The sequence below is a fragment of the Misgurnus anguillicaudatus genome, chromosome 8 (genome assembly GCF_027580225.2).
Source record: "Misgurnus anguillicaudatus chromosome 8, ASM2758022v2, whole genome shotgun sequence".
NCBI lineage: Eukaryota > Metazoa > Chordata > Actinopteri > Cypriniformes > Cobitidae > Misgurnus > Misgurnus anguillicaudatus.
This window is the reverse complement of record NC_073344.2, coordinates 4,545,670-4,572,575: the sequence shown is the minus strand read 5'-3', so window position 1 is coordinate 4,572,575 and position 26,906 is coordinate 4,545,670. Positions and strand designations below refer to the sequence as shown.

Sequence of the window (26,906 nt, the reverse complement as noted above, 5' to 3'; positions counted from 1 at the left end):
AACGGACATAATAGTATTGAAGTCCCCAGTTCGTCAAAAAATGACGCGAAAGGTATACCCTCCGCGTCACATATTGACGAATGGTCAAGTGTCTTCAAATATTGACGACATGGGGTGAGACTGGGTTGGCTAAGCAATATGATGGCATGCAATATGATCAACTAAGCAATATGATGGCATGTGAGAGGGCTGTCTGTAATCGCGCACCAAACGACTCTGAATAAAAAACACAGACTTATCATTACAGTGGGTTCCAGTGTTAAGAGAGCGTTTTACTTCCTGCTTTTTTTCAAAACAATCACATCTTAATGACTAAAGCGCGCCTGGGCTCGGATCAATAAAAGTACAGGGTGAGTGCGTGCATCTGAGAAAGTAGGGAGGGGTGACAATCGCATTGGGACATGGTTTGGTTTGGATAATGTGAGTGCGCCCTAAGTTAATGCCTGTAAGCATTGCATTGTGAGCAAATCTGTCAAACATGGTAAGGAGCGTCACATTTCCGGCTAACGTCAGAGGTATTCAGGCCAATCACAATGTACAGATTAGCTGGCCAATCAGGAACAACAAGCTTTTCAAATCTGTGCGTTTCAGGAAGAGAGTAAAATCTGGAGCTATAAAAATGTATGGTATGTTGAAAATAATGTGTTTTTTATCCATAAACCACACAAACACATTGTATTCTACCAAATAAATAAAATAACAGTTTTTAACAATGAAATAGGTGCTCTTAAAAAAAAAATTAAAAACACAATATATGAATATTTTGTTACACTGTCAAGATAAATGCTCAAAAACTGGTCCCTAGCTATCACTGGGGTTGTAAGAGTTCATATTAGCAGTTAAGAGGTACATACATACAAGTACATATTTGTACATAAATGTTTTTTTCAAAGGGTACTGTCCCGGTGACAGCTTGGGAGCATTTTTACTGACAGACATACTGTAAACTGTTATGGTAAGTGTAACGGTGATCTAGTATCGTAAATCTGCTATTTTGACATACATATAGACATACCAAGGTACTGGATTAATATCTTCAATTACAGTTTTGTTTTTTTAGGGTATGTCAAGGTATTAAAAACATTATAGTGTAATGGTGTTGTTACTGCAGGTTTTAATTGTAATACTTCTTTACCTGCAATTCAGAATCATTCACAAGGTTTATTGCAAGTATGTGCAAAACATTCAGATTGATTTATGAAACAGAATCAGGCAACATTAGCAACGTGGAATAAATAGTATTAACATTTATTGCATTAAAATCACTACTGATGAGAAACGAGAAACATCACTAACAAATTATTAATTACATTTATGTTTACGCATTTGGCTTTTATCTAAAGCCACTTACAGTGCGTTACAAGGCACACATATTTTTTATTTGTCTGTTTCCTGCATGGGTTCAAACTCATTACCTTAAGCACTGCTAACACAATGCTCTACCCACTGAGCTATACAGAAGCACATTTATCGATTTAAAACGTTTCAATGTTATACACAGGTTATGGTTTTTACCTTTTGTACCAAATTTCTAACAAAAGATACATTTATTTTTAAATAAATACATTCAGCTTTCATTTTTAAAGCAAAACAAACAAAATAAGTGGCAAAGCTGTTGTCTTGCTCTGCAGAATTGATTTATTACTTTAGAATTTATTACTTTGCACATTCTTTGTAACTTGAACTCACAGCCTATAATTTCAAAGGGAACATAACCTCAGTAAATGTTTTTAAATGTAAAAAAGACCATTTCAAATGCAACGTCAGTTGTTGAGGGGATGAACTTGCTGGCCTTGTGGTGGCTTTATTTAAGTTTTCCAAGGTCCCACACACCAATCTCACTGCCATTTTCACATTAAGTACAGGCGCCTACCTCACACATACTGCAAGGCAGATATACAAGCCGCTGCCTGTTTCCACTGAACTTAGATCAGATATCTGACCAATCGCACAATGTCGCGATTGTTTCCATCTGGCTGCTGGATGAGAAAGTGCCGGCACACTTCAAACGCCTATCAGGGTGAGGTGGCATCTCAGGGTGGCACCAAATCGGCCAGTGGCCAAAACAGGAAGAAGGATGTTTTTCCATAGGAATCTTAAAATAAACTTTAAATGGACATTTTAAACGTGGCTAAAATTGGTTGACTTCTATTGACTGCTTTGCAAAACATACAGCAGAATGTGCTCGCTATCTGTGTTAAATGCTGAACTCAGATAAGAGCGAGCCACAGTTGGTACTGAACAACTTCCCCATGGACAAACTGATAAGGGGAAATGTGTAATATTCAGGTCAAAGGAGATGAATCAAGAATGAATTGACCATGGCACAGGCTGATTGGAGGATTTGTTCAGACGATCCTTGGCATTGTTCCCTACGCACTAAATCAAGTTGATAAGACCCATTTCATATCTCTCTGTGGGACATTCTGAGAATCCTGAGGGTGTCTGGAGCAGTCTGATATCTTAGCAAACCAAGGCTTTATGCTGTGTTCAACGGCTCTCATGACATAGATGAACAACGTTGTCCATGCACAATCATGCACACAAACACACAGACTGTGGGTTGGAATAGAGGCACGCTGCACCCCCGGAGGTTTCGCCAGGCTTTGGAATGTAAGATAAAGGCGTAAACACTGTACGGTCAATCGTGGGAAAGTGTCTTGCTCTTCTTATCTTGACAAGGAATGCAAGCTATCTAAAAAGAGCAAGAGAGAGAGAAAGAGAGAGAGAGAGAGAGAGAGAGAGCAAGCGAGCGAATTTCAATGCTGCTTTTCCATATCCACTTAACAAGGAATTCATCGAAAATGTATTTAAAAAATGAAATGTTTTAACAAATTGACTAAACTTTAGACTCACAATACACATGAAAATTTGATATAATATAGGGAAATAATAACATAGAGATTATTCAAGGTAAATGATGTAACTCTATATGTTTTGCCTGCAGTTTTTCCATTTCGCATGGCCAAAGATTCGCTGTAGTGCAATGTGTGCACTTTTAAGACCAGCTATGACTTCACCTCTGCCTACGGCTTCATTTCACATTTGCACATGTTTAAATCTTTTGGGAGTTATGTAGTGGAACAATTTCTTGCGGAGGGCCAGGTCGTGTTTGTAAAAACATTACCAGCCTACCTCTGTGGCCACAGGATTTTAAACTTAATAGTTTAGTGGAAATTGCAATTGGTTGCAACATTCACTTTGTCTCATGACGGACAAGTCCAATGGTCCTCTGCAACACTCAAATAAGCAACTTTTAATCACACTTGCTACATTCTTCTAATAAGTTATGATTAAAGTTAGTTGTTTTACTATGCTGTTACACCACACAGCTTGCTCCACTAACAATACTGTACTGAATTGTTGCCACAAGAGTGGGAGCTTTGATCTTGTGATCTTGGTCTAACAATGACTCGTTTGAGTTTATGCAGGGGCAAAAATTTTGACCTTAAAGGAATAGTTCACCTCAAAATGAAAATTCGCCCTTATTTTACTCACCCTCAAGCCATCAAGTGTATAAGACTTTGTCCTTTCAGTCAAATACACTCAGTGTTATAGTAAATATAATCTTTTCAGCTTTATAATGGCATTGGATAGTGCCCCATTGTTAAAGCTCCAAAATTATTCATAGCTAGTTATTAAATGAGGTGAAGTATATTTTTTTGTGAAGAAATACTTATATTTTTAACTTTATTGTTGATGTCAGTTCAAGTGTTCATGTAATGTTCCAAAAACCCATTGCTTCACCTCAAAAGACATTTCATTTTTAAAGGATGTGCTTCACTGAAAAAAAATGATTCATTGAATTTAATAAAAAAAATTCAAGGTAAGTGGTTGCAATCAATTTATTTAAGCTACATTTAAACCAAAAAGATTAGTAAAGTAAAATAAAATATAAAACTATTATTTAAATGTAGCTTAAATACATTGATTGCACTTACCTTAAAAAAGTTAATTAAATTCAATGAATCATTTTTTCAGTGTTTTTGGAGCTTAACAATGGGGCACTATCCAATGTCATTATAAAGCTGAAAAGAGCCAGGATATTATTTAATACAACTCTTGACAAGGTCATACAACATGCAGGGTTCCCACATCTTAGTTAACATTAAATTCAAGGACCTTTCAAAGACTTTCCAGGTCCAATACCCTCAAATTCAAGGACTAAATGACACATTTCAAGTGAGAGCAAGGTTACATTGTGTTACCTTTTAAGATACATTTTTACAGTTCTCTTTCGAGGGAACTTGCGCTGCGCTGCTGCAGTGACACTTCGGGGACGCCTCCAGGGGTAAGTGCGTCTGAATGTGTATATCAAATTCAACCAATGGTGAGGCTTAACAGCAAAGATGGGGTGACGCGGGAGCCAGGAAGTATATCGCTAGTATTATCGCTTACAGGGATGCAGGAAGTATAGCAAGGGAGACGCAGCGTCTCGTTCCCTTCTCAGGGAACAACAGTTACATACATAACCCGAGACGTTTTCATCTGTCAAACACAACTATGCAAAAACGCATTTTGGTATGAATCAACATTCGCATACGGAAGATAAAAGCATTTAAAGCTAACATTTTAGCAAGTGTGCTTAAAAAGTCTAGAATTTTTGTTATTATCATACACTTTTTTTCCAGAAAACGTCTTGCATAGATTTAAGCACTTTCAATGACCTGTATCTATGTATGTATATATTCAAAAACTTCCCAGGGCACTGAATCTCTGAGTATCACTAACTTTTAGGGATTTCAAGGACCCGTGTGAACCCTGAACTTGAGGGTGAGTAGAGTATGGATAACTCTTCATTTTGGGGTGAACTATTCCTTTAAAGGGCAGCTAACCTAGGTGTTTTCAGCAATATGAAAATAGTCTCTGGTATCCCCAGAATGTGTCTGTGAAATTTCAGCTCAAAATACACCACATATCTTTCATTATACGATGTTGAACATGGCCATTTGTAGCTGCATTGAAAAACATTGTTTTTGTATGCATTTCTTTAAATGCAAAGAAAGCTTATTATCCCCTCCCCGTAGGCAAAGTAGGGGGTCGAGCGCTTACACATTTGCTTTGGACTACATCAAAACATGCGTCTCTGGCAGAAAGTTGAACTACGCGCTCGTAAGGCAGAGTCTGTGAGCGGTTACGGTTGGGGAGTAATCAATGTGACATCACATTGCTAGAGGAACCACAACAGCCTGTTTTGTGTGACTGATGTGGTTTAAAGGAGATTACACAGAGAAGAATAGATGGATTTGTATAATTACAGGATGTTTCTGCACACACAGTGACAGCTCATTTTCAGCTAGAAACACAATAAAAAGTGTTAAGTGTTAATTTACAATAAGACATCAATTTAAAGGAACACGCCCACATTTTGGGAATTTAGCTTATTCACCGTATCCCCCATAGTTAGATAAGTCAATACATACCTTTCTCATCTCCGTGCGTGCTGTAACTCTGTCTGACGCAGCCGCCGCTAGCTTAGCTTAGCAAAAAGACTGCAAGTGAATGGCTCCAGCTAGCAAACTGCTCCCAATAATTGACAAAATAACACGAACATTTTCCTTATGTGTTGTGGTTTGTATAGTCACACCGTGTACAAATAACAAGGTCATATGAGACACAACAATCTTTTAACAGTATACATACTGGGAACTATATTCTCAGAAGGCGAAGCACTGCTACTGGGCGAAGTGATTTGCTCGCCGCAACCGAGAAGGCCCCTGGTGAGGAGCAGAGAGTTCGGTCAGAGTTGTGCAAATCACTCCGCCCAAAATAGCAGTGCTTCGCCTTCTGAGAATATAGTTCCCAGTATGTATACTGTTAAAAGATTGCTGTGTCTCATATGACCTTGTTATTTGTACACGGTGTGACTATACAAACCACAACACATAAGGAAAATGTTCGTGTTATTTTGTCAATTATTGGGAGCCGTTTGCTAGCTGGAGCCATTCACTTCCAGTCTTTGTGCTAAGCTAAGCTAGCGGGGGCTGCGTCAGACAGAGTTACAGTACGCACAGAGATGAGAAAGGAATGTATGGACTTATCTAACTCTGGGGGATGGCTAAATTCCCAAAATGTGGGCGTGTTCCTTTAATGGCCAAATTTAGATTTTTCCAGAATTGGATTCTTGATTTTGGTCTGTAGTTTTGGTTTGGTCTTGACCACATGTTTAATGCACAGCTATAATGTCCTATATAAACATGCATGCTTTGGATGCACAGAAAGCTTAAGGTTGCAACATTTTTTAGAAAGGAGTGTTTAACAGGCCTGCTGTGCCTTTAATTGCTTAAAAATATGAATGGGTAAAATCTGTAATTAGATAATTATAATTAGACTAATTATGTTTTTAGCCATCACAACAAAATGTAAAAAATGTAAAAAAATTCTTAGAATACATTAAGAAATATTTAGAGCAAATATCTGAAATACTTGGTGTGTTTGTTGAGTTGTAAAGCAACCGGACTATGCATCTAAACACAGACTCGTTTCATTGAATTTCCCGTGAAAAAACTTCATACTGGCTGGGAATCATACTGGCGCCCTCTGTTGGGTTTCAAAGGCAACAGGTCTCAAATTGAAAGGACGTATAGTAGATTTGACAGATTGATTTATAACCTACAGTTTCGTAAAATCCTAGTCTAATGACTTTAACACAAATGGAAAATCTTTTCAAAAGTATATTAAAATGAAATATAGCCCAACAGCGTGTTGAAAGTTACCAGGTACATTCTTGGTCAGAGTTCAAATATTTAAGCCAGTCAAGTGTTCATTAATCCTCCGGTCCACCCCTAACTTTGACCGGGGCCCCAAGTCTACAAGTATCCTTGGAAATCAAAAATGCTTTTCTTCTGCAAGCAAAAAAGCAAACAGCCACATTGCCAAATTCCTCAGTGCTGTTTGTTGAGCTTTGCAGCCCTGGTAACCAGGGTTACGGAATTCCGATCGCAAAACCGCTGGACCGGAGCCTGGCAAAACATACTTCCAGCACTTGCTAATCTGAGGAAGGAAAAAAGGAAAAAAAACAGGCACATTCCAAAACAAATTAGATTTAGGATACTCCTATTTTCCCCATTTCTCATAGTGAGAAAGCCCATGTCCCCTACTTAGAATCACCTCATTAGTAATATACGAGTCTTTCCTCTCCGTTTTACAATAAGAGCCCTTGGTCATATTCAAGTTCAGGGTCCCACATGGATGACATTAACATTCCATGAGCTTTCTCATGATGAACCTGTGTGAGAGTCTGCTGCCGTTTGAGCCTGTGACTGTGTGTTGTAAACTGTAGGTCCTGGCACAGCGTGTGCATTCTTTGGGTGAAACTTTACCAAATGATTACGGAGGTCTGTGATAGGCCACTACAAATAGGTGGAGACCTGAGAGAAATGTGTGTGCTTGACGTCAAACTTTACATCCCTGCTGTGCAACGCTGTTAAATGACACCTCCCCAGAGGACGTTTCTGATCCATCGTGTGTTCCAAGCAGGCTTATCCCCCAAAGCACAAAGTGACGAACAAATAAAAGCATTCATACAAACACATCCACTCCCATAACAAACATGGCTATCAAAACAGGCTCTTTTAATTAAACCCTTAAAACACAAGTTCTTCGCAACCATGTCAGCAGCTTAACCAAGAGATCTTTTATACAAATTGGGTAGATAAATATTGACTGTATAAGAATGCAAGACAGAGCAATCAATCGGCACTACAAAAACAGCACAAATATTATGCTCAAAGAGACACATATATAAACAATCAGTCATGGTTCATACATGAGCCCAAAGTGTGTATGAGAAGTATGCTCATTCCTTCATTTGCTTAATAAATGCGGACATATTTGTTTGGCACCACTTTGGTGTCATTTATTGTACCTACATTATTTTATTAATGCCCTATTGAATTACACTTAGGTTTATTATCAATCATACTGTGATGACCGTGAAAACGTGGCTAGCTGCCGAAGTACATTCCCTTTCTCAAAGGCTGGACATATGCAAAATCACCTCTAGTTTTCTCCAAGCTTTCAAGCATCAGACTTGGTGACCATTGATGGAGGATTACTGTCCTTGCCTAGGTACTTGCAGACAGTGCTGGCGTTTTCCTGTTGCATGTTCTGAATGTGGGCATCTAGCTTCTGAAGAAGCTCTTGAGACCGCATCGACTCCTCTTCTAGAAACCATGTGGCCAGTGAACCGGTTGGAGATCCAGAGTCCTACAAAAAGAGGCAAGAATCAACAATTAAAGAGCACCTATTTTCCCTCGCAAATGAAGCGAGTAAACAAACTGTTCAAGCGGCAAACTAGGCGCGGTAGACGCGATTTTGACGCCTTAAACATGGCTGGTGTGAACCCACGGTTAACACACCATCGTATTGGACTAATACTGTAACATCTATGACTAACAATTGCGTTTTGAACATTACATGAAACCATACATAATGAATGGCCATCAGTGTTTCAGTTAAAGACAACAAATCCCATCATTCCACGCTGCTTCAGAGCGTCATTAATCTACGTCATTGTTATTGTTTTGATCTGGTGCCTTCTAGCGGCGCGGATTATACAAATTGCATCTTTAACTATGCAAAGTTACAAATCCCAGAGTATATGATAACACAAGATTAAAGCACAAGCCGCGCTGGCAAAGTTGACTGATCAGCTTGGTCATCTGCATTTTTTAAACAGATTTGGGCTTTTATTGATAAGGTAGTGAAGATGATATTAACCCTTGTCAGTATTGCATTGGGAGCTGATCTTCCAAATACGGTAAGGAATGTCACATTTCCGCCAGATGCTAGAGGTATTTGGCCAATCACAACGCACTGGATAGCTGGCCAATCGAAGCACATCGTGCATTTCAGAACGGTAAACTTTGTACAAAATCAATGTGTTTTAGAGAGGCAGGGCATAGAGGAGCAACAGTAATATACGGTATGTGGAAAATAATGTTTTTAAAACCATAAACCATGTGAACACATTGCATTACACAATATACACAAATTAGTGTTTTTTGAGCAACGTAATAGGCGCTCTTTAAGTGAAAAACAACAAAAAGGATTTTACAATATGGTACCATGGTGTATATACCATTGAAAGTATATACTATTATAATTATCTATACAGCAGTGGTTAGCAACCTTATGCATGCACATAATACATATACACTAGATGTCGCCTTGGGGTTCTAAGCATGCATCAAAACCGCTGCCATCTTGGAACAGGGGTCTTGTCTAGCTAGGTAACGCTGCTATCTCCGCCTGTACTTCGAATTCATGGACGATGACGGACTTTTGTGCTGCGTATTGATGTTAGGGCTAATAGCACTATGCATTATAGTTAGAAAAAGTTGATTTTCATAATATTAAAAAAAAAATCTGGACTCAATGCTAAATACATGTCTGACTGTTGGAACGAACCAAAAGAAAACCTAGAAAATAGCATTCATGATGATTTATGGTGATTTTATTTCTGTTACACCATTGCCGACAATTACGCTGATGCAGGGCTCCCCTGTTTCAAGATGGCGGCTCTATGAGACGCATTCGTTCCAATGAACTGCCGTAGCCAAGGCCACATCTAGTGTACATATCTATGATGCATGCAGGCCTGCCACCACCATTTAAATGCTGAAATAGGAAGAGTGTGGAAAATTTTAGTTTTAAATATTTATTTTAAAAGATGAATATTTTAAAATAAAAATTTTAGTTGTTTATTTATCGTTAGAATTTTTCAGGGTTTAAGTCTTGGGCTAATTAATACAAGTCTTGGAGAGTGAATATAAGCAACTCCACTTATTAAAAACTTTTCAGGGATTTATTTAAACATTTATGCCTCATTATTCATCTAATGCTTTTCTTAGAGATACCCAGATACATGTTAAATATTCTTCAGATTAAGCCATCAAAATAAACATGGGGATCAAAATCATGTTGTATCAGAAGGCACATAAATGCAAACCAAAAAATTATCTTTGGTGCAGTGAGTTGTGCAAATGGTAGAGTTGGGGTACTCAAACTTGGACTCAAGTCCAATTTTGAATGAACTCGGACTTGTCACGCACTCGGGTGAATTTGTACTCAGACTTGACACGGACTCGGACATTTTGAACTCGGAAAATATACAGAGTACAGTCGAGTCCGCGTCGTGTTACAATAAAACCAGCATAAACTTGAGATGAGAAATTAATTAATGTCTCACTGTCTCCCCCTCCTGTTATTTTACTGCAACACACTGGCAGGCAGCAGCCAGTCGCATCATAGTGCAAACAAACACACACATCACACACATCAATGCATGGCTAGCACGATGTCCTCAAAGTCAGCAATAATTTGTTTTGCTTACGAAAATCATAGAGAATTTATTTGCAAGACATCTGGTTAAAAGAAGATACCTCTATATCCCTTTCGATTCTTTGAAATCATTTTTGATAGGAAGCTAGTTGACAAAATAAAAATGTTCAATGGCAATGACCAGTTGCAATAGAGGTATTTTTATTAAATTTTTATATTGCCATTGGTTTTAATGGGTTGAAAGGTTAAAGTATTAATAGAAAGTAACAATTTAAAATACAAATTTTGTATCTTCTTTTAACTTAATTACTTTCTGGACTCGAGCGGACTCGGCCTTTAAGAACTCGGACTTGAGTCCAACTTGGAACCTTTCGGACTCGGACTTGATGTTTAAGGACTTGGCCTTGACTCGTACTCGACAAAGGTGGACTCGGACCCAACTCCATGTGATGCGTCATGCTTCTTCAACAGCATTTTATAAATTATTAAAATATATGTATTTTATATGTTATGTTGCATAATAGTTGACGAAGAGCGGTGGGTATGACATAGTGACTGCCAATGTAAATTAAAAATGTTGTTGATGCCTGAAACATAGAGTTAAGCAACTGTATGTTGTCAATTCCTTATGTATAATCTTTCTCTCTTAAAAAACTGACCATAGGCAAGAGGTTGTCCACCAAGCCGAAAGCCTGAGCTTCTTCTCCATTAACTGCCGCACGGACCAGAGCTGTCATCCTTTGGGCTTTACGGGCTGACGATGAAGATGAACCAGAACCAGAAGATGCGGAGTGGCCAGGGGAAACTGCTCTCTCGCTCTCCTGTGATTGGCCATCTGGGTGATGAACGGAGGATCGTGAAAGGTTCTCCAGCTGTTTAAGGAGAGTCTGTATTTGTTCCTCATACTGCGAGGCTCTTTCCTGCATACGAATCTCCATGGCCTGCAGCTCCTCCTGGTGTCTGTGCTGTGCATCTTCATCTGATCTATTACAGAACATAATGGATTATTAAAGGATGCATTTGTGGTAAAAAGATGATAATTAGACTTAAAACAATTTTTACTTAATCTTTTTAAAATACAAATTGATTAATTACAATGATAAGCATGCCGATGTGAATGAAAATATGGTTTGAAAATTATATAAATTAATTTTTAATATTTGAAAAGCTCAGATGCAAAAGTCTCTAAAAAGCCACCTCAGTTAAAAATGAGATAATGATGTTGTACGTACATATGTACGTACCTTCATCAAATACTTTATCTTAAAATCCGCTTAATCACAGCTTCAGGTCATTCAGAAATAATTTTCTTGCAAATGAGCATTTTGCCAGAAAAACATGTGAGATGCACTTAGAGTTAGTTTTGGACCATACTATATGTAAACATCTGTTATGGAAGTACCTGTCGTGATTGTTGTGAGAATGGCTCTGATTTTGTAGTAGCACTCTCTCGTACTTATCCTGCCACGTCTGGTTGCTGACCTCCATACGAGCCTGTAGCTCAGTCATTTCCTGTCTGAGCTGCCTGTTCTCCTCCTCCAAACTGTTTAGGGATGATACGTAACTATCTCTGAGACCTGCTAGGTTTCCATCACCCCTCTGAAGAGAAACAAAGGAAACTGAGCAAAAAACAGCTGAGAAAAGAAAGCGTGTATAAAAACAGAAATATCAAAGAGTAGAAAACCTTGGGGGATCTTGACTCGATTCTCTCAAGAAGATCATTCAGATGCTGATTTTCAAGCTTTAGAGTTTCAAGCTGGACCTGTGTCACCTTCAAAACACAAGAGCACTGTTGGTTTCATAAACTATTTAGCTACCAACAGGCTATACACTCACCTAAAGGATTATTAGGAACACTATACTAATACTGTGTTTGATCCCCTTTCGCCTTCAGAACTGCCTTAATTCTACGTGGCATTGATTCAACAAGGTGCTGAAAGCATTCTTTAGAAATGTTGCCCCATATTGATAGGATAGCTTCTTGATGGAGATTTGTGGGATGCACATCAAGGGCATGAAGCTCCGGTTCCAACACATCCCAAAGATGCTCTATTGGGTTGAGATCTGGTGACTGTGGGGGGGCCATTTTAGTTCAGTGAACTCATTGTCATGTTCAAGAAACCAATTTGAAATGATTCGAGCTTTGTGACATGGTGCATTATCCTGCTGGAAGTAGCCATCAGAGGATGGGTACATGGTGGTCATAAAGAGATGGACATGGTCAGAAACAATGCTCAAGTAGGCTGTGGCATTTAAACGATCCCAAATTGGCACTAAGGGACCTAAAGTGTGCTAAGAAAACATCCCCCACACCTTTACACCACGACAAGCCTTCACAGTGGTAACAAGGCATGATGGATCCATGTTCTCATTCTGTTTACGCCAAATTTAAATGTCTCAACAGAAATCGGTGCTCATCAGACCAGGCAACATTTTTCCAGTCTTAAACTGTAGAATTTTGGTGAGCTTGTGCAAATTGTAGCCTCTTTTTCCTATTTATCATGGAGATGAGTGGTACCTGGTGGGATCTTCTGCTGTTGTAGCCCATCTGCCTCAAGGTTGTGTGTGTTGTGGCTTCACAAATGCTTTGCTGCATACCTTGGTTGTAATGAGCCAAAGTTACTCTTCTATCAGCTTGAATCAGTCGGACCATTCTCATCTGACCTCTAGCATCAACAAGGCTTTTTTTGCACACAGGACTGCCACATACTGGATGTTTTTCCCTTTTCACACCATTCTTTGTAAACCCAAGAAATGCAACTCCCAGTAAAAGAGCAGATTGTGAAATACTCAGACCGGCCCATCTGGCACCAACAACCATGCTACGCTCAAAATTGCTTAAATCACCTTTCTTTCCCATTTGACATTCAGTTCGGAGTTCAGGAGATTGTCTTGACCAGGACCACACCCCTAAATGCATTGAAGCAACTGCCATGTGATTGGTTGATTAGATAATTAATGAGAAATTGAACAGTTGTTCCTAATAATCCTTTAGGTGAGTGTATGTTATGTAAAATTCCTGTTGATGTTTATTCAAAGGTGAGTTTGACTACTTGCAAACCTTAAGCTCAGACGTCCTGCGCTCTGCTCGATCAACTTCTGCCCGCAGTTGTCGCTCTATACTGGAGGCGGAGCCAGAGAGCGTAGCAATGGTGATGTCACGTTGATGAAGCTCACTGGTTAACTGAGAAACCTCCTTTCTCATCCCCTCCAACTCTCCACACCGAGTCTGTTCGGCCCTATCAAGCTCTTCACGGAGCTATACAGACAGAAAAAAAAACATGTCACCACAAAAAGCACACACACTGATAACAAGACATAATCTTTAATGTAATATGTGACTCTGCATACACGTTTGATTTCAGAGGTACAATGACTGAGTTTTTTCTCCATCTGTTTCCACTCCTGTTCTCTTCTGTTCATCTCTGCTTTATGTTTTGACACGTTTTCCAATCTGACAAAATGACATGGGAAACAGAAATCATCTTTTTAGTTCAGAATGACTTTAGCTGCTGCCATTACTAAAAACATCAAAAACTGCACTTGTCATTGGTCCCGTACACACTGCATATTCATTCGGTTGTCACTTTACCTTTTAATGCTTAATCCTGTTCTGTACACACACAGTTCAGTAATTTACGGGACTGACGACCGCATTCTACAACCGAATTAACTCCCGCAAAATGCAGGTAGTGACAACCACATTTACAGAAACTCTGCTTAGTGTGTACATAACCGAACTGAACAACTAGTAGTTAATAAAGTGTTTAAACATGCATCATTGACATGACAGGTCTCTCTCCTGAAAAAAATTATTCTTAGAAGGTGAAAAAGTCTTCTGCATGTGCGGTGCAGAAAATAACAGAGGCACGAGCGTTTGCTGACTAGTGTTGCCAGATCTTGCACTAAAAAACAGCGAACAAGAAATTGAGTGAGTCTTGTTCTGTATAGACATGTAACAAACATTTATGGAATTCACTCCCGCATTTAAATGCGGTTGTCACTCCAGAAAGTTTGCAGTGTGTATGAGACCATTAAGAAATGTCTCACTTGTCTCTTAGTCTGATGACTTCAGCTTTCAAGTGGCTCTCACTGGTCTGTGAACTTTTCAACATGGTTGTGGCTTTCTCCAGATCATGTCTTAGAGAGGCCAAGTTTGGAGATGAGCTACGTAACGCTACACATTCCTCCAGAGACCTGAAACCAAGGTCATTAAAGTGGTGTGTAAAACAATTAAAATGGAGCTTGATTCATGTGCTAACTTAAATGCTAATATAAATCAAATAATGATCAATCCAATGATAAGATTATCAGTGCATGCTAAACACAAAGGCTGATGATAATCTACCTGATGACTTGCTCTTTTGCTTGCACAGCTTGGTGGAGTCGGTTCACCTCCCGTCGCAGCTGCTGCTGTTGAGCTCCTGAGCTACGTACAAACTGATCCTGAGCATCTAGTGTGGCCTTTAGCTCCTCCCGCTCCTCATTAAAAACCTATAAAAACAACATAACCACTGTTTCATAGGCATTAACATAGGTTTTACTTTGCATATAAACCACCACAATTCTAGCAATGCTTTTTCATCCTCGTAATACTATAAAATATCACACAGCCCATCTCTACCTCTACTCATCTCATAAATCTGGCTCTACCTGTCCTGGTACATAAGCTGCAGCATGGCAGCTGACCTTCTGTTCCCTGATGGAGTCTCCCAGCTCATACTGGAGCACGCGAAGCCTCTCCAGTTCCAGTTCCTGCGTATGGAGGTGGTCCTGAGCCTTCTGCAGCTGAGAGCGCAACCGCTGCAGTTCACCCTGCTCCTGGGTACGACCCACACCCTGAGACTGAGAACAGCGAGAAAAATAAACCAGGGTTATTCATTAAATAGTAAAAACATTGCACAATTACATTTATGGACTTGCCGGCGCTTTTATCCAAAGCGATTTACAAATGGATTCAATCAATACTTTCTTCTCAGTATGTGTGTTGCCTGGGATTTAACACAAAATTAATCACATATATAAATTTTTTCCTGATAAAACCTCCAAAAGGTTTTCGATCTAAAAAAGCATTGATTGGATGATATGTTCATTATATTGTTCTCTTGACCTATAGGCCACATCAAAGCATTTACATTTGATATTGTCAAATCGTGTTTATTGGTCCACCACTCTGAATATTACATGTTTCAAAGCAGCAATAAAATAAACACTATGTTTAAAAGTCTTTGAGGGCGCAATTGGGGGTGTTCATAAGAAATGTGCGTATGCAAAAAGGTGCCAGGCCTGGTTTCACAGACAAGGCTTAGCTAAAGCCAGGAATAGGCCTTAGTTAAATTAAGATGTTTAATCATCTCTTATAAACATGCCTTTGCAAAAGACATAATTGGCATGTATTTTGAGACAAATTGATGGCACTGGCATAATTAAGTGACATATAATTTCAGCTCAAACAGCTTAAGCTTTTCTGTGAAACCGGGCAATAGTGTATAAATTCAACAATTTTACTGTAATTTGACAGTCTGTCATTGGTAGATATAGGCATTCTCACTTTCACATGTTTATGTATTTATCATTTAGACTGTGTGCACTAATGTGGCTTTTGCCAGGCATCTCAAACCCTTACATTTTGGGTCTTTGCAGCTCGATCCCTTGAATTACAGCAAAATATAGACGTTTCATTAGACGCACACGAGTAGTCGCGGTCACACACTTGAACTGAATTGAACGTCCGGTCTGTATTTATTTATTGTCTGGTCTGGCTAGTGGCTAAACTGATCTTTGAAACAAATACCTTGTCATGTAGAATTTTTTTAGACAAGGGAAGAAAACGAGCATGGATCACAACTGTGCTGAGAGGTTTGGGCAGGCAGACAAGAATTCAAGGACCTGTAGATTACATTGTACATTCATTTTACATAGTAACATTAGCTAAGTGGAATAGTTGATACGTGTTAGATATGACATATGAATTAATCAAATTTATTTGTCATTTATTTTCTTGTTATCAGAAATAAACTACTGAAAGGACTTTGTTGTTTCTTGATTCTAAGTGGAAATCTACTAGAAGTTACGTTTAGTTCACAAAAGCTGTTTGTTTATGTTGTTGCTGCTGAAACAGTCTTTATGTACAGCTCAATAACTGTAATCATTTTTAATCAGTTTGTTTTGGTTATCACACTAAATTAACACGATAACATAAGGAAATGTGTTCAAATAAACAAAAATAAACAATTTATTTTTCCTAAAGAATCATTCAACCAATCTTCAATTAACCTTCATAGCCTGCACTTATGGATATTTAACCAGGAGCCTTCAGCCTATTAGCCCACTGCACCACAGTTAAAAATAATACCAACCTGAATTAGAGTATACTGTTCAGCCAAGCTTTTCCTCTGATCTTCCAGTAACGCCACTTGTCTTTGATACTGTAGTCTATGCTGTTCCCACTCTGCTGAACGCTGATGAAATTCCTGTGTTAAAGACATGTGAGAAAAGATTGTAGCATGCGTAAGAGCCTTAGCTACATCAAAAGAAAGACATTGTCTAATTTGTCTAAAGTTTAGTTTGCCATACTGTGTTTAATATTCCTCACCATTCTCTTTACATGTTTTTTAAAATTGAGATTTGAGTCCAGTATAATACCAAGATAATTGAGCTCATTTACTATTTCTATCTTTTCACCATTAATAGACATGTCAACATCAGGTAATTTAACGTTTGTTTTTGAGAAAAAAAATCCTTTTGTTTTACTGATATATAAGCTAAGACATGACTGTTCCAGCCACTGTGTAACCCTTTCTAACTTCTCAGCTTTTAACTTCTCAGCTGCTAATTCTGCTGTTTTCGCATGTGTTAAAATAACAGTATCATCATCATACATTTGTACTTGTATCTCTTCACACTGTTGTAGGAGATCATTAATATACAAACTAAATAGTAAGGGACCTAATACTGATCCTTGGGGTACACCCATTGTATACTGCAAATTACAGGACTTAACCCCTTTAATTTTTACACATTGTTCTCTTATCTATTTAAAGAGTATGAGGATACCCATGCTAAAGCTTCAGATGAAAATTGAAATGTAGACAATTTAGAAAGGAGAACTATATGATTAATGGTATCAAAGGCTTTACGTAGATCTAAAAATCCAACAAATACAATCTTCTCTGCAACCTTTAAGAGTACTGGCAGTATGCTTATGTGTCTGTAGTTACTAACTTCATATTGATCTCCAGATTAAAAAATAGGAGTAACAATGGCCTTTTTCCACGCAGTAAGAAAAACAATACCTTAAAATGACAAATTAATTAAATGAGTGATGACCGAAGTTAAACTATCTTTGTGAGTTTTTAACAAACATAGTATCCAAATGATGAGCATCTTTACATTTTGAATTTGTCAATGAGCTAATAACTTTATAAACTTGTGCTTTATTTGGCTTGATTAGATTGAAACTTTTACATACATCCTCAATCAGACTAATGTTTATTTCCCTTTTTGAAAATGTCAAAGTCAATTAAAAATTATTAAAATTATTTAAAAAATAGCAGCAATAGCACAAACATCTTCAATTAGCATTCCCTCAACTTTAAGTTTAAAAGTCTCCTATACAATTTGGTTCCTTCCGTAAGAGTATTTTTGTTTTTCCAAACTAGATTACTGTTACCTTTAGCCCCTTTCATTAGATGAAGATAATAATTGGATTTAGCCTATTAGTGTCTCTTTCAGTCTTAATAGCTTTCTTTAATGCGGAATCCCTATTCTTCATCAGCTTCCAGAAGTACTAAATTAAACCACGGTAAAACATTCTTATGCTTGAATTTTTTCTGAACACTAGCAGTAAACTTATCTCTTACAGAATTAATTATATTATAAAATGTATTACAACCGTAATCAATATCCTTGGAAGATAAGATATCATTCCATTTTAGGTCAGCTATTTCCAATGAGAATGGAACATTAGTAAAGGTTACTACTTCAGAGTGATTACACAGCATAAATAAGTGAATGTTTACATTTGTGCATTTGGAAACCGCTTTTTATCTAAAGTGGCTAGAGTACTTTCACCATACATTTTATCAGTAGGTGTGTTCCCTGGAAATAATCAAAACCCATGATGAGTCCAAGTGATTGTGATCTAGATCATAATGCCCATACAAGCTACAAGTGTAGATATTTACATTTAATCATTTTGCAGACACTTTTAAACAAAGTGACTTACAGTGCATCACAAGAAGGTATGCGTGTTCCCTGAACCCATGATCTTTAGCGCTACTAATGCAATGCTTTGCTACAGCTATACTGTCTGGAGCACACACTGTAAAAAAATTGATGTAATTATGCATCTCATTGCCAGTAACTTACTGCAGAAGATAAAGACTGAAAATTGTTCATGTTCATTTAACTTTGAACAAACTGTTGCTAGTAAATAACAAATGTAAAATCTACAGTAAGTTACTGGCAGCTAGTTGTCAGTAATACCCAGTAATACTGTAATTTCTACAGAATTTTTTTTTACACTGCAGGTCTATATACTGTACCTCCAGCTTGCTGTTGAGGCGGGAGAGCTCACTCCTGTCTTCTTCTCTGCTCACAGCTCCTTCTCTCGCCTCCTTTAGATGCTTACGCTGTAGTTTCTCATAACTACGCTTCAGTTTGGACAACTGCAGAGAGTAATTACCGTAGTTGTTAATTGCATTGATAAAAAAGAGACGTTTGTATTACAGAGACTAAACAGGTCAAAATGTGTGTTGGGGATTTAAAAATAATAAGTAAAGACCCAATGCATAACAGCTGATCTTACCTCATCTTTTACATGCTGAAGCTGGTCTTCATATTTTACAACCAGCTCTTGTTTTCCAGCTTGGATCTCATCTAGCTGTTTTCCCAGTACCCGGATCTGAAAAAACAAAGCCAGAACCAGTGTGAACCACAGGTGAAACATAACATCTAGTGGAAACTGACATCTTTTACATGCTTTACTGTTCAATTACTTCATGTCATTTATGCTAGGGCTGCACAATTAAGACAAAAATCATAATTGTTGATTATTCACCTTTATATTGTAACTGCGATTATTATGCTGATTAATTAAATAAGTAAATAATATAATTGAAATCACAAATAATTATAGGAGTTATGCTGTAGCAAAAAGTAAAAAAATAATGGCTAAAGGACACATTAACTCTTATTCACCACTGTATTGGTAGGGATGCACCGAATCCAGATTTTTTGGGTTCGGCCGAATACCGAACCCACTGTTTAAGATTCTGCCGAATCCGAAACCGAATACCGAATCCTACTCGCATCCTTATTCCATTAACACAGTAAAGCACATTAATGAAGTAAACAACGTCCACAGCGGTGTATTATTCATTTTATTTGATTTTAACTGTAAAAAAAAGGATAGGCAACATTATGCCAGGATTTGACAATTACCATAAGGCTATGCATAATGAAAGCGATGTGGTGCGACACGCTAGTTTTTTTCAAGGCTCACCGAAAAAAAAACCTGCTTATCTCCACGTCAGCACCCGATGTGTGTAATCAAAGGCCGCGTGATGTCGACCAGCGTAGCATAAGCCTAGGGTTCGGTGGAAAAAAAATCTAAGATAAAAAGTCAAGTATTCGGCCGAATCCGAATCCTGGATTCGGTGCATACCTAGTATTTGGTGCCCAAACATACAGGCGTAAAGCACAGAAATTAGCACAAATGGACAGCTGTAATTGAGATTTTGGTGATTATGTAATTGTTTCACCCGTAATTGTAATCCCAATTAGTTTTTCAATTAATTGTGCAGCCCTAATTTATGCCATTCACACCTATTTAAAAACTTACCTATTCAGTAAACTAAAGCATGCATTAGAAACATTATGGGTAACAAACAACATTAGTAGGGCTGTCAAAAGATTAATTGTGATTAATCGCATGCAAAATAAAAGTTTGTGTTTGCATATTATATATGTGTGTGTATTGTTTGTAATTTTTATTTATATATATATATAAATACACACATATCTGCATAAATTTAAGAAAAAAATATTTACGTTTCTTTTTATTTATAGAAAATAAACATAAAATATTTCAAAATCTAAATAAATGTACATGTAAATTTTTTATAAAAACATGCATGTGTGTGTATTTTTATAAACAAAATAATTACACACAGTGCAAACATATATATTATTAAAAAACAAACTTTTATGTTGTATTCAAATGATCGCGATTAATCTTTTGACAGCCCTAAACATTAGTAAAGTTTTTTTTTTTTACTGAAAACTGTCTTTATGTTTCATCCAACAGAAAAACCTTTGGAAATGCAAAAAAAAAATACAAATTATAACTAAGTACTGCCTTCACGTAACTCAGTGAATAAGAAATATTAACAGGACAAGTTAAAGGCAACCAATACAATACACCACAGCTTTAAGAACTAGACTGATCCAAGAAACATAGCTAACAGATCACACAGTTTGACAGTCAGTAGACTAGTCATGCAGGAAGACTCATGCCTGAATACAGCTTCACCTGCTGTAATCCCTTTTCCACTACCAACTTCAACATTCGGAAACCACCATCCTGGAGCTCCAACAGGGTCACCATTAAACATCTCACTTTAAGCATCTACCAGAAGTGAAGGTATAGCATCAGGGCAGAGTGGGTTATACTAAGTAATTACACTTTCAGAGACAACTCACCAATCTAAAGTGTTTATCCATGAAAAGATGTGCTCTTAGATAGTGTGGTGAAAGCCCCCTTAATGCATTCTGGAACATACTTTAGCAGATTTTAATTTCTGATGCTTGTATAATACTATAGAATTACTTATATTCCTCTTGTAACTTTTATAGAGGTGTTTTGTTCAGTGTAATGCATATGACAAACCCATATTAAAAGGGAATAAACATACAGTACTGTATGAACAACCTCTGAGTTCCTCTTGTCGAGCAGTGTCTGGGTTGACTGGAGCTCCTCCTGTGTATTCTGCAACCGCTGCTCCATGGCTCGCACCTCAGCCTCCCATTCAAGGCGCTTGTGCCCCACCATGATGTCAATCTGCCGCATTAACTCTTGTAACTCAGGCTCACATGATGACAGAACAGAACTAGGGGAAATGACAGCAGTAGGATAATGTAAAGATAAAAAAAAAGATGAATAAAGATGAGAACTTGTAGAGACACAATATTTAATAATAAGTTTAGGTTTTCCCTATTTAATAAAACCATTCTCTTACCTCACATCATGATCACGGAGAGTCCCTAGAAATTCCTCCATTCTTTCTCAGTGATCCGCTAAGTGCATCCTTAAATTCAAAATCTGCACTACATGCATAAGAAGAAACGGGGATCTTTTTTTGAGCATAATAGATATAAACTAAGATTGATCACTGCCAGTGGTCGTTGTACTGAAGCTGACTCACATAACGTTATATATAAATAATTAGTTAGAACACATAATGGCGAGTCAGTAGCAGTTATACAATGTGATAAAATTATGATAATAAAGACACCTCTGTATTTTTGCAGCACACCTCATTTTGTTGGTATGTTACTAGTAATAAATCACTACTTGGCTAATATTAGCCTTGATGTTAGCGGGAGAAATAGTTTATCTTTGTCTTCCTAGTGACTTTAAAGTAACTTTTCTTCGCAACCGTTGTAATTTTAATAAAAGTTTTTGCTCAAGTTTCCCCCCTCGAAATATAGATTTAACTTACAACTGACGTAACACTGGAGTTCATGCTGTTCAGCTGGGGTTGTAAGTCAACAGTTGAAGTGCTCAGCAACTAAGAACATCACAACAAGAGAGGACCACCAAATCAGACCTGTCTACACTTCCGGAATTAGTCACATGGTATAAACTGCAGCATTTGATTGGACGCATACTGTCGCAGCAGATAGGCTTGTTCGACTTCATGCGGCGCCGCAAAAATCGCACCCGGATGACGTCAAAGTACCGCGAGAGCGATTCGCGAAATCATTCGGAGGAGTTTGCTTTTAAATCGCTCTCGCGAAACTTTGACGTCATTCGGCTGTCGGTTCTTGTAACGCCACGTATTTGCGTCCAACTTCAGAGAGTGGACACTGGACATTATCCCATGCACTCATTTCATTCCGTGATCACAATAAACAGCGTACATAAAGCCGATGATCACTCATAGTTAGCCTTTACTTATCCACGGTGGCTTGCGCCGAATGATTTCCCGCGTCTCGACAGATGATGACGCGCGAAATCCTGATTCTCATTCACTCCTTAAAATTGACTATATTACAGTAGTGAAATAACGTGTGGCCCTTTTCAAAGTATGTGAGGTTTTTGTGGGTGGAGTTCAGGTGCAGGCAGACCGCTGACCGATTTGCTAGTTTTGTTTGGGTTGTATTTGTTAACATTAGTAAATGCAGCTTACATAAAGTAACAAAAAGCAAAATAGTTTTTATTATTTAATCATTTTTGTTGATGTTTGTTTATGTCAATAGAGTACGTAGTTCATGATACAAATTTTGACGAGTTTAACGCCCCTTTTTATTTAAGCATTGTTGAAAATTATGGATGGGCTTTAACCATGGTTTTAACAGGCGTTTGCAAGACTCCTAGTCGTGATTGTTAGTCTTGTTATTATAATTAAGTCACTAAATACAGTTTATTAATACTTTGTATTTAAAACATATGTAAAGTCAAAGTAGGAACTGTATCAAAACTACATCGCGAAGGACTCTGGGTGATTTGTGGTATTGATGAATGAAATGTGTCTGTGATGGATCCGCAACTGCAATTTGTGTGCGGATTTTAAGATAGCTACAAACTATATTTATTAGCTCGTCCGACGATGCATTCGGATACAACGTTGAATATGTTAGTTAATTAAAGAAAAAAATACGCCTTAAAAGTACATGCTTTTACAACACGTGTTCGGTAAGCTGGTTATAACTGATGTAAAGACTGTGAACTTACTGTAATTTATAAATGCAATCTCAATTATCGTTAATCGTGTTATTAATGTTGTTTTTTTAGAGCGTGGACTTGAACGTGTTTAACAATTGCTACACTTTGACGATGTCGGTCATATGAGACGATCGTAAATGTTGTTTATAAATAGCGTTAACTAGTTCTTTGTAATCCTATTAGTTAGTAGTTAATATTTAGAACATTTAACAGCAAACATATCAATCTAATGTAAAATATTAAGGAAAAATACAGTTTCACTTTAGCCTTATGGTATGTAACGCCGCTAAGCTAGTTGCACGTGGCTCGTTGGTCTAGGGGTATGATTCTCGCTTCGGGTGCGAGAGGTCCCGGGTTCAAATCCCGGACGAGCCCATTATTTTATGACAGATTTATCAATGTAATCCAGTGGCGTGTTTCGCATATGTATGTCATTGTTTAAATGACGAATCGTTATTTAAAATAACATGCAGGCACACAAAAATGATGCTTTTGACTCTCTTGAACACGAGTTTATTTTTTATCTCTTCAAAAGATTGAGTTTGGTGATCCATTCTGCAAATTTATAAGACCTCTTTATAATAATGCCAACTGTTTCATCAACCTTAATTTGGGTACTTGGCCTAGATTTCAGTTTTCAAGATGAGTTCGTCAGGGTTGCCCTAGTCTCAGCCTCAGACGCCACGCCCACAAACTGTTGGGGTCTGGCTACGCGAGACTAGGGTTGCCCTATCCCCTTATTTATTTATTGTGCCTGCGCAAGAGTAACGTTAGTCAGCTGCAAGGTAGTATTGACAATAAACATATACTTAGTTATAATTAGTCAGCTAGCCTCACGACACTATTTGTTTCTGAAAAAAATATCACAGAATCCAATTGCTATACAATACATAATTTTTTTCTCTAAAGCTTCTGGTTTAAATTTAAATATTAACAAATGTGAGCTGTTAAAGCCTGTCCTTCTTCTTCTCTTTACGATATTCCAGTTAAGTCACATGTGACCTATCTGGGTGTATTCATATGTAAGGATGTTAAAGTCAAATGCAGACTGAACTTTGATCTTGTTATTGGGAAAGCTAAAAAGAATATTCAATTTGTGGTTACAAAGAGACTTATCTCTTAGAGGACGAACCCTTATTGCTAAAACCGATGGTATCTCACGATTAACTTACCCTGCTCTCTCCCTTGAATAAATTTGCAGATATTGACAGAATGCTGTTTGATTTTCTGTGGAAGCATAAAAGGCATTATGTTAAAAAGTCTGTGATTATAAATAATTATGACTGTGGTGGTCTAAACTTTCTAGATTTTACCTCCTTAAGATAAATTAAAAGGTTAAAACAGTACTTAACAAACCCTGTTTCATTTTGGAATATTCTTCATAATCTTGTTTTCTCTAAGATGGGAGGTCTCCCTTTCTTATTGATATGTAATTACAACATGATTAAATTACCCCTTAAATTATCTAATTTTCATAAACAAGCACTTTTGGCCTGGCACCTAATTTATAAATATAATTTAGTCCTCATCTGTACTTTATTTGTCCTACAAATTACTTCATCTTTTTTTTCCTGTAAAGCTTTACTTAAACAAATAATGTCTCCTGATAGTGATTCTTTATGTACTTTTGTGGTGCTGATGACAAATCTATTTCTCATCTCTTCTGTGAATGCTCTTTTTTCTGTATCTTTGTAAGTACATTTTTGATGTTTTATTTGGTTTGCACAACTTTGATAAAGATGTAAACGTTTTGATACATTTGTTTATTTCTCTAGCATACTTTTCTTACATAATGGAAATTTCAGGGTGCAAAGCCCTACTTTTTTTATCTTTAACAAGGAACTTAATTCCTACTTAGACACTCCAGCAACTCACTGTGTCGTTTATATGACATCCTGATTTTGTAAACTGCGTTGTAACCCCTGCCATTGGTTATGTATGTTCTCAATAATGTAATAAAAAACAGTACACAATAATGATGAACCGGAAGAGATCAAATACATAATCAGACCTACACAACGGCATGTATAAACACAATTGCATGTCGTGACGAGTATGTTTTATTATAATATATTATAGTTGTACGTCACAAAACACTGTTTCCACAAGCTTCATGTACCATAAATGTTTAGTCATCTCTAAGCGGCTCGTTGGTCTAGGGGTATGATTCTCGCTTTGGGTGCGAGAGGTCCCGGGTTCAAATCCCGGACGAGCCCATGTTTTTTATTTTTAAAATAAAATGCAAACTAATTTTATCTTGGAAAATGTGGAAAAATAGTTAACATATACACATTATATGTTAACATAAAAAACCTTTAAAAAGTCATAGTTTTTTATTATAAAGGAAAATAATTGTCCTGTATTCTACACTCTTAAAAAAAATGGTTCTATATCGAACCAGAAATGGTTCTATCACCCGCTTCATATATGGAACCCCCAAATGGTTCAATATAGAACCACTTTAATGGGTTCATTAAAAAGAACCCCAAATGGTTCTTTGAATCAAAGTTAGATGGTTCTATTTAGAACCATTAAAGGTTCTTTATTATTATGAGTAATTTATTATTGATAAGAAATTATAACCGATCTAGAAAATTATAAAAGTTTACTATTTATTAATTGTATTATACAGAAATATAAATCTATAAAAATTACTTAAAATCACATCTCTTTATTCTGTATTAGACAGCAAAACTTTAGTTTACATTTAAAATGTCTCATTACATTCAACCATTTAGTTATTTAATTATTTCCATTAAGCATTTTCACTTTTTAATAAACATACATACGTTTATATCTAAATAATATATATAAATAAATTGCATCTCTGTATTAAACAGCAACTCTTAATTACACTATACATTAAAAATTTTGTTCAAGTTATTTCCCTTACGCATAGATACTGTACAGTATATGCAGTACTAATTTTTAGTAACTTTTACATGTGTCTGAAATGATGAAAAGAAATCACGGTAACACTCCACAACAAGGTTCATTAGTTAACATTAGTTAGCTACACTAGTTAACATGAACTAATAATGAACTGCACTTATACAGCCTTTATTAATCTTTGTTAATGTTAATTTCAACAATTACTTTATTAAAATCTTGTTAACATTAGTTAATGCACTCTGAACTAACATGAACAAGCAATTAAAGCTTAAATTTTTATTAACTAACATTAACAAAGATGAATAAATACTGTAACAAATGTATTGCTTATGGTTTGTTCAAGTTAGTTAATACATTAACTAATGTTAACTAATGAACTTCATTGCAAAGTGTTACCGAAATCCCAATGCATTTAAAGACAATTCATGAACAATCTATTAAATAGAATGACAATTTACACAAGTTGATTGTACATTTGTTTTGTACAGGTATTAAAACTTAAGCATATATTTTATAAATTAAAGTCACTGTATGCTTAATGGCAAAAGGGTATTGAACATTGAGGAGAAAAAAAAACGCAAACAGTTGTCACGGAGTGACTATGCGGGGCGGAACCAAAAGGAGAGTGAAGAGGCTCCACCCGGACCGGTTTGTACAGACACCGGCACTTGCTGAAACAAGGCACAGCTGTGTGAGTGACGTGGCGAGCGATGGTTGGGCGAGCCACGCCATGGAGGAGGATATAAAGAGAGAAGGTAGAAGTTACCGGAAGGGTCGATTT

At 37.1% G+C, this 26,906-nt stretch overlaps 1 protein-coding gene and 2 non-coding genes across 9 annotated transcripts; 2 read left to right on the top strand and 1 right to left on the bottom strand.

The window, feature by feature from the left end:
- Window positions 1-1,227: 1,227 nt before the first annotated feature.
- cep63 (centrosomal protein 63) lies at window positions 1,228-22,152 on the bottom strand. 7 transcript variants are annotated; one of them, XM_055213329.2, is made up of 17 exons: window positions 22,008-22,152; window positions 21,525-21,612; window positions 21,218-21,395; window positions 20,819-20,914; window positions 19,094-19,189; window positions 18,831-18,953; window positions 16,644-16,757; window positions 14,938-15,129; window positions 14,633-14,778; window positions 14,335-14,481; window positions 13,636-13,738; window positions 13,346-13,543; window positions 11,969-12,055; window positions 11,687-11,883; window positions 10,944-11,268; window positions 8,000-8,208; window positions 1,228-2,695 (listed from the first exon to the last, which is right to left on the bottom strand). In XM_055213329.2, exons 2-16 carry the CDS (start codon window positions 21,563-21,565, stop codon window positions 8,020-8,022), a joined length of 2,232 nt encoding a protein of 743 aa, XP_055069304.2. In that variant the 5' UTR covers window positions 21,566-21,612; window positions 22,008-22,152; the 3' UTR covers window positions 1,228-2,695; window positions 8,000-8,019. The 7 variants fall into 7 exon arrangements, with proteins under 7 accessions (XP_055069304.2, XP_055069303.2, XP_055069302.2 ...); XM_055213328.2 differs by lacking the exon at window positions 1,228-2,695 and adding an exon at window positions 6,469-6,993; XM_055213327.2 differs by lacking the exon at window positions 1,228-2,695 and having other exon boundaries at window positions 7,558-8,208.
- A 1,384-nt stretch (window positions 22,153-23,536) lies between these two features.
- On the top strand, window positions 23,537-23,608 carry trnap-cgg (transfer RNA proline (anticodon CGG)). The gene has a single exon. It is a non-coding gene; the product is annotated as a tRNA-Pro (tRNA).
- A 1,769-nt stretch (window positions 23,609-25,377) lies between these two features.
- Window positions 25,378-25,449, top strand: trnap-ugg (transfer RNA proline (anticodon UGG)). Its single transcript has one exon. It is a non-coding gene; the product is annotated as a tRNA-Pro (tRNA).
- The last annotated feature ends 1,457 nt before the right edge of the window (window positions 25,450-26,906 follow it).

What these genes read in the sequence shown, in the direction of transcription:
- cep63 (XM_055213329.2), bottom strand. Translation starts at nt 21,565, where the DNA reads ATGGAGGAATTTCTAGGGACTCTCCGTGATCATGATGTGAG. An exon ending in GCAAAAGAGCAAGTCATCAG is followed by an intron (nt 14,482 to 14,632) that starts GTAGATTATCAT and finishes CCTTGGTTTCAG; the next exon opens with GTCTCTGGAGGAATGTGTAG. An exon ending in GTCATCAGACTAAGAGACAA is followed by an intron (nt 13,739 to 14,334) that starts GTGAGACATTTC and finishes TCATTTTGTCAG; the next exon opens with ATTGGAAAACGTGTCAAAAC.